The 13,409-nt window shown below is 31.8% G+C and overlaps 2 protein-coding genes across 2 annotated transcripts; one reads left to right on the forward strand and one right to left on the reverse strand.

Annotated features, from left to right (window-relative positions):
- Positions 1 to 1,500: 1,500 nt before the first annotated feature.
- LOC103487842 (strigolactone esterase RMS3) lies at positions 1,501 to 3,208 on the forward strand. Its single transcript, XM_008446340.3, has 2 exons — positions 1,501 to 2,277; positions 2,354 to 3,208. The coding sequence occupies exons 1-2, from the start codon at positions 1,904 to 1,906 to the stop codon at positions 2,781 to 2,783; spliced, it is 804 nt and encodes a 267-aa protein (XP_008444562.1). The 5' UTR covers positions 1,501 to 1,903; the 3' UTR covers positions 2,784 to 3,208.
- Positions 3,209 to 10,942: 7,734 nt separating this feature from the next.
- Positions 10,943 to 12,983, reverse strand: LOC103487841 (U-box domain-containing protein 4). Its single transcript, XM_008446339.3, has 2 exons — positions 11,720 to 12,983; positions 10,943 to 11,235 (listed from the first exon to the last, which is right to left on the reverse strand). The coding sequence occupies exons 1-2, from the start codon at positions 12,698 to 12,700 to the stop codon at positions 11,158 to 11,160; spliced, it is 1,059 nt and encodes a 352-aa protein (XP_008444561.2). The 5' UTR covers positions 12,701 to 12,983; the 3' UTR covers positions 10,943 to 11,157.
- Between the last annotated feature and the right edge of the window lie 426 nt (positions 12,984 to 13,409).

The following is a 13,409-nucleotide window of genomic DNA, read 5'->3' on the forward strand; positions in this document are numbered from 1 at the left end:
TAGGTATAAACTTTTAGTATATCATTAATTTTATGTTTGTGGTATAGTGAGGATGTCGTTTCAAGACAGCTTGCATCAACACATAAATTATAAAAGCTTTTTGAATCCTTCTTTTCTCTACTACAACCTTCAAGAATCGTCGTCGTCTAATATGACTCGAATGCAAGCTAATAAAAACAACCCTACTTACTTTTTGACTAGGATTATTCTATCAAAGATTACCTGGTTATTAAATTTAAAAATCTAGATAATATTTAAGATTATTTGTTTTTTACTTTATTGCAAATGGTCGTGTTTTCTAATATGATAAAGTGGGTTGATTAGAGTATTTTATTTTAATTTATTTTTTTATTACCGTTTTTTAGGCGAAAAAAAAAAACCACTAAAAGACAAAAATTCGTTACACTATACACTTCATTAGTCTATTAGTTGATTACTTATACACTTCATTTCGTCCACTTAGATTTTGAGTCCACTCTCAAATCTGAACCTAAAATTAGAGCAAAATATTTTACATATATATAATTCTTCCTTTTTTTCCTTTGTTTTAATACCAATTTCAATTAGATTCTTACTTAGTTGCTTTCCTAATTACTAAATAAATTTTATAATAAGATATTTACTCGTATACTCAAGCAAAGTGGTCCCTACAAATTGTTGGATTAGTCAGCTATATCTCTCGAACACCACGATAATATTATAGGATAAGATCCATTTTGTATCATATTTAACGCAAAAAAGAAATTAGAATTATAAAAGAACAATCTCGAGCATTGAGAAAATGACAACCAACGTATACAGAAGTCATTCTTTTTTTTTTCTTTTTTGGGGCAGGAGAGGTAAAAAGTAAAGCCATTCAAACATGTCTTCTTTTAGTACAAAGTCCTTCTCAACTCTCATCAAGTACCAACAATCCAATCCCCACTCTTCAATAATAAACCAATAAATCATAAAGGTCCGTACAATAATAGGAATAAGAGCCTTATATAAAACACACACACACATATATAAACTAACAATAGGTCACATGTTCATTTTTTGTAAAATGAAAAATTAATTGTTTGGACTCTAAATTTTAAAAATAGTTTTCATATGATGGTTAAGTATTAAAATGTTAAAATTTTATTTATAGTTTTGAATTTAGTTTATATTGATAATTTGGTTTCAAAATGATTGTAATTTTATACTTTCTGTTTGAGATATATTAGACACTCTTACTTGTTAATGTTAATGTTTGATTCTAACTTAATGTTAATGAAATAACATTTTTACAAACAGTTCTTTTACTTTATTATTGTAATAATAGTTTAGTTCTTATTGTAAAAGATATTAGTATAATTTAATGAAATAATTAAAATTAAAGATTTAATTTGATGAAAATTTTTATAATGGAGAATTAATTGTTACGAAGTGTAAAATACAAAAACTAAATAATTATCTATTAAATTATTAGAAGTTTGATAATTAAAAAAAAAAAAAAAACAAAGTGTTCTTTTTTTCCACTAAGAAGCGGAATGTGAATTTCACTATTAATCTCACTTAATTTCATCATTATATAACATCGACCAAAAAGATCTCTTTTGTTGAACTTTTTTAAAAATTGACTCACCCTCCCGTAAAAATGTAGAATTTAATCTTCTTATTCTTCTTTTTTCTTTTCAAATAAATAAATAAAAAAAGAAAGAAAATTAAATTAAAAGAAAGAAAAGAAAAAGAAAAAGAAAAAGAAAAAGAAAATTGAAACCCTATAAATAAGGAGTAGAGAGGAAAGAAGATAGAAAGAAAAGGCGTGAAGTTGAAGTTAGAAATTGAAATAGAAATAGAAACCCCACCAACGCCCATACCTCTTAACCCTCAAAACTAAACAAACAAAAACTTAACCCTTTGTTTCTTTCTATTTTCAATGGTTAACAACGCCCTTCTTGAAGCCCTTAATGTCCGTGTCCTTGGCACCGGCGACCGCTTCCTCGTCTTAGCCCATGGCTTCGGCACCGACCAATCCGCTTGGCAACTCGTTTACCCTTCCTTCACTCCTTACTACCGTGTCATACTCTACGACCTTGTCTGCGCCGGCAGCGTCAACCCCGACTTCTTCGATTTCTCTCGTTACACCACTCTCGACGCCTTCGTCGACGACCTCATCTCCATCCTCGACTCCCTCCACGTCCACCGCTGCGCCTTCGTCGGCCACTCCGTCTCCGCCATGGTCGGCATCCTTGCCTCCATCCGCCGCCCCGAACTCTTCTCCAAACTCATCTTAATCGGCGCATCCCCAAGGTACTTTCCGTTTCTACCCTATTCTACTCTGTTTTCCCCCTGTTTTCTTCTAAAATTCTCTTCTCATTTCTTTTAGGTTTCTCAACGACGGCGACTACCATGGTGGGTTCGAACAGAGTGAGATTGACAGGGTTTTCGCTGCAATGAAAGCTAATTACCAATCTTGGGTCAACGGCTTTGCCCCTCTCGCTGTCGGTGCCGATGTTCCCGCTGCCGTACAGGAATTCAGCCGGACTCTCTTCAATATGAGACCCGACATTTCCCTCTTTGTTTCTAAAGTTATCTTCAGCAGCGATCTCCGGGGAGTCCTCGGTCTCGTCAAAGTCCCCTGTTGTATAATTCAAACCGCCCAAGACGTCTCTGTTCCGACCTCCGTCGCCATCTACCTCAGAGATCACCTCGGCGGCCGGAACACCATTGAGATGCTCGACACCGAAGGCCACCTACCTCATCTCAGTGCCCCTCAGCTACTCGTGCGGAAACTCCGCCGTGCTCTTTCTCGGTGACAACCTCTCTACTCTGACCGGACCCACCGCCATTACACGGATTTAATTTTATAAAAAAGAAATTGATTTTTCTTTTCTTTTTTATGGGGGAGGGGGGGGGGGGGGGGATTTGGGTGTGGTGGTCGTATTAGACACTTATACCCCTTTCTCCCAACTTTGATGGACATGGAAATGGAAGAAAATCAAGTGGTCTACAATTTGACACGTGGCCCAATAAATATGTGGAACTTAACTACTCTTTCCATAACTAAAAGGATAAGAATTCTCCACGTGAATGCCACGTGATCATCTATCCATCCCATCTCCTCCTTCCTCTCCACCCAAACTCCCATTTCTCTTTCTTTTTTTCTTTCTTCTAGCATGTATCCTAGGGTTTTTTTTTTCTCTCTTTTTTTAATAATAATTTTTAACTCTTTTTTTTTTTTTTATGTCATAAAACAATTGGGAATTTTGTCGGAAAATTGAAATTAGATATTTGGATAAAGCTTTTATCTTTCTTAAAAAAGAAAATAAATGGTAGGGAGAGAGTGAAATTATTGAATTGTCCAAAGAAAAAGAGAGTGACCCACCAATTGACATTGAGTTTGGTTTGGGAAATATTACTTCAGGATTGGCCGGCACTTTTGTTTATATACAAATGTGAGAGTGTCAATATTGGAAAGAGACATTTTTCGTTTCTAATCTAAACAATGTAGTACTATCTGTATTCTTCATGCCCAAGTTTTTAAATTCAATCAATTAAGCTTGTCTTGATGTTATGAATTCTTTGAATCCTTAACTCAGTTTGATGATGTGTGTGTTTTGTGTTTCTTTTGGCACATGGATGAAGATGTAGTTCATATCATTGAGAGAATCTATGACAAGAGTGGAAATCTTTTCTTAACCATTTCAAATTTAGATTACAAAAAATGTTTTTAAATCATGAAATATTTACAAATAAATTAAAAATGTAGGGTCCGGCCCAATATATTTGTTATCCTGTAAGCATCACCCACGCCCTCAGAATTTTATGAGCCACAAGTCATTGGGCCTTTAGTTGGGCTTCAGGCCCATCATATAGTTGCTGACGCAATCTGAATCCAGCCCATATGTTATTTCAAAACCTTTTTTTTTTTTAGTTATTTGATTTAATTATTTATTATTCCTAAAATTACTTACTTATTATAATTACCTTTTCCTTTTAGAACCTTCGATTTAGTTTTGGAAGAATTTGAGTAATGGGTAAGATATCTTAATTTTCCATTTGAAATGAAAAAAAACATCAACAGGACAGTTTTTCCTTTTGGGAAGAGTTGGATTTTTCTTTTGCTCCTAAAATCATCACGTTGACTATTTTTTGCACAACTTAATTAAATATGAAGTCAAATAACGTGTTAAATACTAGAAGAATACAAAAGTTATTAAAAAAAAAAAAAAAAAAGATACAAGAATATTTATATGAATCAAACCATATTTAGTTTTATTTGATATTTTGAATGGCCATAAGTATTGATGATAATTTCATTTATTATATTGATACTTATTTGAGAATAACATTATTTATTGATTTCCTTTTAATGTATTATTTAATATGAAACCATTAATCACGTGGTTTTTCCTTCTATAATGAAAAAATGTTGTTTTTTTTTCTAAAAAAAATATTGTAAATATTAAAAAGGACATAAATTATTTAGTCTATCATTTGAAAATGACTCTTTTTTTCGTTTTTTTTTTTAACTCTTTTTTGAGTTGTTTATATAATCCCAATGCCTCTTTGGAATTAAATTCCAAAACTAATATTTTAAAATACTATTAATCAAATCAATTTGATAAGTTTTTTATGAACAATTTTGTGTGTGATGTTTTCTATACTAATTAACATTTTCTTTTTCTTTTTTTAATTCCATTGAGGATCAGATTTGTTAAAAAAAATGTATGATTTTGTACATAATCCAAACACATCCATGATTTAAAAATATGTACAAATTTAATATAAAATAGAATGAACCACGAAATTGATAAATATAATCATAGAATATATGGCGTACGTCGAACTAATTCTGCCTATAATCTTATATTTAATCATATTAAGATCAAACAAAATGATTCTTTTTAATTCAATAATTATGGAGTAGTTGAGGTTAAATCATGACTTCTAAACAAAAAAAAAATTATTTTATTCACTCACGTTATGATATTGCGAAATAATTAATAAAGTTAGGATGGTTGCCAATATAACAATCAAACTCAAAGTATCCATAGATATAAAACAATATAAAAGAGTTTGCATACTTACATTTTAATCTATTTCATCTTTTATTGCTTTAAAAGATTTTATTGGCCTTTCTTTTTTTTTTTGTGTATAACAAAAACACCATCATTGAAATGTAAAAAAGTTATAATTACACTCTCAAACTTTCAGTTACAAATTTTGACTCCTAAAATATGTATGACTGAACTCACAATTGTTTATGTTTAAGGGTTCAATTTTACTTCTATATGTTGCAAGTTAAGGTTCAGTTTTATACTGACAACCTATAAGATATATTTAGATTTCAACAACTATTTAAAATTTCATCATCCATCTTCTTTTACATACAACTTAATCAAATTTTTTATTGATTTTTTCTTTACGATATATGAGATGAAGAGAATCGAACCTCTAACTTTAAAGTGGTCAGCACTAGTTAGATTACATTTATATGAATACTATTGTGTATACAAAGATATGTGCATGTGTTGTGTGTATGCTGAACTTTCTCAGAATAAAAGGTAAAGAAGAGGCTCAAGGCAACATAGAAGAGCCGAGGGAATTGGTTTGGTCCTAAAAGAAGATGTTTTGGGTTTGTATTTATTTTTTTTCAAATTTGTGCTTCTTTTATTATTTTTTTTTTTTCTGGTCGTGGATTTTTCTCAAATCTTTATGAAGATTTGTTAATTAAGTAGCACTAGTTAGCTGGATAAGAATTTTATTTTTGAGAAAAAAAAAAATCAAATTGATTGACGAGACATTTTTTGGTTCTATCTTTTCTTTAATTTTTCCAATTTTTGTTTGACTCTTGTCGGATTGAATTGAAAGGAGATGTTTAGGATGATCTTAAAAATCTTTCAAATTTGACAATCTATCTTCTTTGTGTGGCCATCAAGATTAACCTAATTTTTGGGTGAAATGATCATAATCCAATTTCTTTTATAAGGATTCAGTTGATTCAAATTAAATCCATAATTAAGGAAATCCTAAATTTTGGCTGAAATCAATCCAATAGAGTTTTCAATGCGTAATTGTTGGAGGAAGGAGAGTGATTTTTTAAGGTTAAATTATAAATTAAATTTAGGTTAATTTGGATGTTTGTCCCTATTTGATTCTAAATTTCTAAACTCATAAATTTACTCTCCATCACACTTAAATTTGTATGTTTATAGTTTTATTGAACATAAAATTATAGATTTATTTCTAACAAATCATTTTATAGAAAGTTGAGGAACAACCTATTAGGCCATTGAAAGCTTATAGATAAAATAGACTTAATTATTCTCCAAATTTAGTATAATAATATAAATAATAAACATTTGAATGGGTTTAAAGAAGCTCTAATATTATATTTAATAATTAAAAATTTGAATTAGGGTTGAAAAAGAGTTGGAATTAAGGGAGGTTCGTTAATTAGTGTGTAGATCAGAGTTTGGAAGGGGAAATGTGAGAAGTGGTCAATTGTGATGGCTCTATTTACATTTGACTTCTTCTTCTAGACTTTCATTGGGCTTGGGGGGTCTTCCTTCTAATACTACTACTCCACTTTATTTTATTATATTTGCAATAAAGTGATTTTTGTCCATCTTTGAATCAAACTCCACCACCACCAAAAAAAAAAAAAAAAAAAAAAAGCAAATGCTAATTATGAATAAGAAAAGGTGAGTAGACTTAATTTTGCCTCGATCAATATATATTCCACTGTTTCCTGATCGTTACCGATCGATGTCCATTGGCAGTTGGGTTTCAACTTCTAGCTTCCCAACTCCTTACACCTTTCTCTTCTTTTTTAGACTCTCCATTGTTAATTATCTCATTCTCCTTTCATAGTTCTTATAATAATGATAATGATAATGATAATATATTAGGGTTTAGGGTACAAAATTGTTACCATATACATGTGTTCCTTTTTCATTTACTTCAATTGTAACGTTTATGATTGATCTATTTTTCTGGAACTAAAAGATCGGTTTCTTGAGGGATTCTAATTCTTATTGAATTATTGATTAAAGAAAAACAAAAATCTACGGCAAGAGCTTTGATAAGCCTGTAATGGGTTTCTTCTTCTTTTTCTCTTCTTTTTTTCTAGATGAAAAATTAGGTTATTGAAACAAAAATATTATTTGATAGCTGTGATATGAATGTGGTTAGAATTAGGTTGGATATGCATAAATCATTGAATAAATTATTTATTGGGTAAAAGGAGTGAGAAAATTAATCCAAATATCCACACGTAGATATATTTTATGTACTTTTCAAAAAGAATGTAATTAAAGTTAAAATATATGTAGGATCTGAATGTGAAGGTTGAAAAGACCGAGAAAAATGATAGAATTCAAAGTCATCATATTTTAATCATTGTTTAATTAATTTTCCAAAGCGTATGTGAAACCTATACCTATGTGCTTGAGATCAAGTGGGTTAATTGTTTATTTACTTGATTTCTAAAAAAACAAAAAAGTGGTTTTCAGGGAAAACCCCCCCTGCATCCGTTGTCATACGAGCTCTTTCGAGGTTTGTTATTATCAGTCTACTTATTCGAGTTGGTTTGTTTTTCGATTTGACAGTATGAGTTATTTGTACCAATATAGTGTCGGACCTCTACTACACGTATAAACAATCTAAAATTAAAGGTTTGTTTTGAAACGGTAAAACGACCCTGTTTATAAACTTTTTGCTTGACATTCATTTGGAATAGTGTTAGTGAAAGTCCTGCTTACCAATTCATCCCTTATTGTTTGGCAAAAGATTTAAGTTAGACATGTAATTAGCCAATGTCAACTTCCTTTTTCTAAAATTTTATTTGTTTCGAATTATTGATTATTTTGGTTAATTTCCCAAAGAGTCAGTAGCATGAATATACACATTTATCCTTATAAAATTTTGTGCCATCAAGTGGCTTTTCTCTTTCTCCCATCATTTTATTTCTCAATTCTAAATTTAGTTATATTGAAAAAAAATATTCTAATATATTTAACTTTTAAACATAATTTACATATTGTAATTGAACTCATTACATTAGTAATTTAATTTGAAATTTATTGTATTAATTTAGAGTATTTAGTTGTTACAATCCTAATTAAATAACCATACAATATATCTTTAAAGCTTGTGGACATTAAAATAGGTATGATACCTTTTACAATTATTAAAAAAATTAATTAATATAACTAACTAAGTATATCCAACTTCAATAATTAGTAGCGATTCAACTCAACATGCTAACCAATAATAATCTAGCACCCCTAACATGATGAAGGATTGACTCCTTTTTTTATACCATTAATTGAATTTAATTTGGTCGGTTCAATCACATTTTTGGAAGGAATATGTTTGGATGTGTGATATGAGATGTAGACAAGAAAATAATGATGTGAAAATTTAATTCGGGTATGATTATAATTGTTACATAATAATTGAATTACTCTTTCTAAATATTCAAAAAGTTTCCATTTCAAGAGAATGGATCCATTTCTTACATACCAAATATAGAAACTTGGTTTGGTTCTATACATTCTCGAAACCAAAACCACACGAATATTTTGGCCGGTCATTACCAAAGGTTCACACGTAGGACCAGTCCGAAAGACTCGATTTTCTAAACGAACCAAAATGGTCGACAAGAGTTTTGAAGAAATTTATATAAAGCATAAGAATTTTGAAAATAATAATAATTAAAAGGAGAGAGAGGGAAAATAAAATAAATAAAGTAAAAGGGCATTATGATGAGGAACCTTCTCTTGTTTGGTTTACAAGGCACACTACACATGTGCCCCATGTGGAGAATATAGCTAACAATTAACATTCCTTCTTAAGTTTTTGTGTTCAATAATTTTCTTTATATATATGAAAAAAAACACACACATATAATTGGCATTGAATAATTGGTTAACTTTAATCCAACAGGTTATGGAATACTGAACTAAAAATATATATAAAAAAAAATAATATATCACTTCTAGACTCGTTGAGATGTGTATCGACTTTTATCATGTGACAAATTATATACGTCTATTGTTGTCGAAAAAAATTCTCTAGATAATACATAACTTTAAATATGGCAAAAGTTTATATATACATATATACAAATATGGTGTTTTTATATATATATAATTACCATATAAAATACAAATACAATAAGAAAAAGTTGCACGCTCATATTGTTTTGGGAAAATAATGTTTTTTTTTTTTATGCAAGGAGTGAAAGTATGAGAATTTAAATCACTACGTAAACATCGTTCATATATGTGTTAATTATGACGGTTGATTTGAGTTCACTTTTACAAAAAGAATGAAAGGTTACGATGATTTTTAATGAAAATACATATGAAATTCATTTACAATAAAACTCAAAAGTTTAAACGTAATACAAACTTTAATAAGAAAATGTTTAATTTGTGTTATATTTGAGAAAATAAGGATTGAAAAAAATATAGTATGATAAAATGAGGTTAATATGAACTTCAATGTCAAGAAATATATTCTATATATCAGTTACTGTACATCTATACTAAGTCAACATTATGACAATTTCTAATTAAAAATTCATGCTATCCAACGTTAGGTTTTGGTCCTAATACTCAATGGTACCAATTGGTTTTCATTTAACGGATCATAAATATTCGAGTGGTTTTTTAAAAAAAAATACTATTTTACCTAATAAGATAAAATTTCAAAATTATTAAAATACAAAAAGGTTGACTTTACAGATGAAAGTCTCCCTTTTTGTAAAATAATGTACTAACTATATAATAAATTTTCTTTCTAAAAAATATAAACGACTGTCCATTTAATCATAAAGAAAAATGGATGGAATACTCATTTGCTTAGATAGATGTTCCTTAATAAATTTAATATAAGTTAACAACTAAAGCCGAACTTTTTTATAGACGAAATAAACGTTCACAATTTTTATATAGATTGATTTCCTTTGTTTTTCTCTCTTTTATGACATACTATCAATGAGAGCATCAAACGTTCGACATGTGGACATGAATCGATTTCAACTTTTAAAAAAGAGGATCCTCAAATCCACTGCATTTAATTCTCGAAATGCCCAAATAAAATCTCGTACATAATTAATGCTTTTTTTAAAAAAGAAAAATAGGAGGAAAAGAAAAAGAAAAAGAAAAAGAAAAAAAGAGGAGTTTGGACGTTAAATAAACTGAAATGATTTAGAAACGGTAAGGTAAAAGTAACACATCAGCCGTCAAGGTTGGGGTCCTCGATGGCGACATGTCGGCCTCTCTATTGACTCAACGACCTCCACTCACTTACTCATTATACGACACGTCGCCATTACCATTCTCTCTTTAACCCCCTCGATTCAATCATCACTCATCAATACAATACCCTTCCCATGCTATAGCTACTTGTCGGCTACTATTCCTTTTTTTTTTTCTTATCTCTTATACCAATTAAAACCTTAAACACATTATTTTAAAAGAAATTATTACGCCATTATTCTTTTACAATTACTACTATTATTATTTTAATTAAAATGTCGGTAGTTAAAATAAATCCGATTGGGATATCTTTCTTTCTTCAATTATTTGTTTCTTTCTTTTCTAAAAACCCAAATAATTTCACTATATTAAAAAAAAAAAAAAAAACCATATAATTGCAACCGATGCACGCTAACTGCGTGGACTATTTTTTTTTTTAATTTCTTTTTCGATCTTTTTAAATTTCCCCCTTTTTTATATTTTTATTTTTCTACAAAAGGCTCATGGAATAGAATTAGAATACCCCACCACCAATACACCAATCTTTTCTTTTCTTTTTAATTATATTATATATCAAAACTTCTCTTTGCCTCTTTTCTTATTCCCCTATCCTGATATCAAAGAAAAAAAATCGAATATTCGATTTTTGGGTCGGACACCTTTTTTTTTTTTCATTTACACAACATCGCAAATATGCCTTCCAATTTTCTCAAAAAAAGAAGAAAAAACTCGATCAATTTTATCACAAACAAACATTGAAGAAAAGTAGAAAAAGTTCACAAATATATTTACAAAGAAAACCTCTCCCCAATTATCTATCCCTTTTTCTTTTTTTTCTTTTTTTTTTTTTTTTTTTGGGTGTAATTGAGATGTCCTGTTGTGCGGGGGGGTTGGATCGTCCACGTGGCCGGAACAAAAATTAGACTGACACATCTGAGGTGGTGGCAGCGTAGTTGCCGGATCTTGGTTGCCGTAGAAGCTCTATCAATTTCTCCGCCTGTCCTCATTTTCACCCACAAAAAAACCAATTCTAAAATCAGTACTATATAAATTTCAATTCCATTTCATGTAATATAAGTATATTAAACACCAACATTTTAAGCCTTAACTCTTGGTGATGGGAATTAATTAGGTGATTAAATTTTAATTTAAACCTAAAGTTTAGGAAATGAAGTAAAAGCTTAAGACGGAGGCGCTTCTATAAATTATTACTCAGATTTTTTAAAGTCTTTGTTTATTTACTTTAGAAAATTAAATTAGAAAAAAAAAAAAAAAAAAAAGATAGAGCCAAGAAGATGACTGACGTGGCCGAACAGCCTTCTCTTCCACCTCAAAAACCAAATCCCACATTTTTTAAAAAATAAAGAAAGAAGCCATCGTTTCATTTATTAAATAAGGAAAAGAAAATGAAATGCCACGTCAGTTGTGCCGATTGGTCGGCCTGAGAATAACTGACGGAGGTTTCGGCCGGGAATCCGTACCTTTTGTTTGGCGCGATTAGTGCCGGATTGAGACAAAGCGACTAGCGGCGGAATTGCTCCTTCACGAGCCACCATTGTACGGTAAAGGACACTATCCTCGCAAATCTGCAGCAAAATCACCGCCGCGATTTCCTTTTGCCGCTGTGTTCCGTCCTCCACTAATTCCACTAGTACCGGAATTCCGCCTTCTTCCACCAGAGCCGTCCTGGCTTCCGGCATCGATACCAACACGCTTAACACGAACGCCGACTTGTCCACCATGTTTGACCCAAAATCCGCCATTAATTCCACCAGCGGTCTCATGATTCCCGCTTTCACCGCTCTGATTTTGTTCTCTTTAACCGAGCATAACGAATACAGTGCCGTCGACGCGTCCTTCTTTCCCCGAAACCCGCCGCTCTCCAACAGATTCACCAGAAGTGGAATCGCTCCCGACCGTCCGATTGCTATCTTGTTCTCTTCCATTTGCGAAAGCCGCAGTAAAGCACAAGCCGCGTTCTCCTTCGCCGTTGGAGTTCCGGACATGAGAGCTCTCACAAGAGGCTTAATCGCACCAGACGCCGCTATCAACTCCTTATTCTCGTCGCAAAGCGAGAGATTCAAAATCGCCGTCACGCCGTACTCTTGTAGCTGAGGATCCGTACACGATATCAGCGAAATCAACGGTCTAACCGCACCGGCTTTAGCGATCTTCAATCGATTCTCTGGTTTGTTCTTGGCTAGAAGTCTGATCTCCATAGCCGCCTGTTTCTGCTCCTCAATCGAACAGGACTCAAGGTCCAAAACCAGATGCCGAATTAACTCGTCGGAGTTATCAGAAGCACAAGCAATCAAAAGCCGCCGACTTTGCGACGACCCCGTCGGAAACTCCCCGGATCTATCGCTATTACAGTCACTAAAAGCCCCAGAACTATCCCCGTTGCTCAGATCATCAAAGCTTCTCCCCATGTACGTAAAATTCATGGGATTCTCTGTCCCCATCTCCGAAATTAGAACAAAATCCCCACTTTAGCTCTCTGAATTCTCTAACACATAAAAGGGAAAAGAAAAAAACCGAGACAGATAAGAAGAACACGAAATCAAAACAGAAGAAAGAGGAAGAAATCAAAATTGGAAAAAAAATGGAATTCCAGTATCCAATAAGGGAATAGAAATGAATGATGAATAGAGTTGGCGGTTTGAGTTGTTGGAGTGAAGAGAAATAGGAGAGGGAGTCAGGAAGGAACTCAGAGGTTTGTTTGAGAAAGGGAAAAAAATGGGGAAGGGGAAGGGGAAGGTTATAAAGGAAGAACAGAGAGGGAACACCTGGACTAGGTCTCGGGCAGCGGGCTGACACGTGCACAAGGAAGCACGTGCGAGGGAGGATGGTGTCTTTAAACGCGTGCATTGAAGGGTTGGGTATTCGATGAAAAAGAAGTTTTTATTTGGTTTATGGAAGAGGAGCCAATTTTATTCCCTCTTCATCACTATGAACTATGAAGAATGAACCAAACCCAACCTTCTTCTTGTTAACAGTTTACATAATTAAGGTACAACAGATATTAATTACTAATTATCCTGATGGTTTAAATAATAATAATGGACTAAGAATCTTTCAAAACTCGCTTATTCCAATGAAAATAATAAAGTGTCGCAGAAATGAAGTTGGACCAATATTGAACATTGAACAAATCTTCCATCACACTCACTT

Source organism: Cucumis melo, chromosome 3 (genome assembly GCF_025177605.1).
Source record: "Cucumis melo cultivar AY chromosome 3, USDA_Cmelo_AY_1.0, whole genome shotgun sequence".
Taxonomy (NCBI): domain Eukaryota; kingdom Viridiplantae; phylum Streptophyta; class Magnoliopsida; order Cucurbitales; family Cucurbitaceae; genus Cucumis; species Cucumis melo.

Coding starts and splice junctions, on each gene's coding strand:
- LOC103487841 (XM_008446339.3), bottom strand. CDS start 12,700: ATGGGGACAGAGAATCCCATGAATTTTACGTACATGGGGAGAAGCTTT. Junction 11,236..11,719: donor CTAATCGCGCCAAACAAAAG/GTACGGATTCCC, acceptor AAATGAGGACAG/GCGGAGAAATTGATAGAGCT.
- LOC103487842 (XM_008446340.3), top strand. CDS start 1,904: ATGGTTAACAACGCCCTTCTTGAAGCCCTTAATGTCCGTGTCCTTGGC. Junction 2,278..2,353: donor TTAATCGGCGCATCCCCAAG/GTACTTTCCGTT, acceptor CATTTCTTTTAG/GTTTCTCAACGACGGCGACT.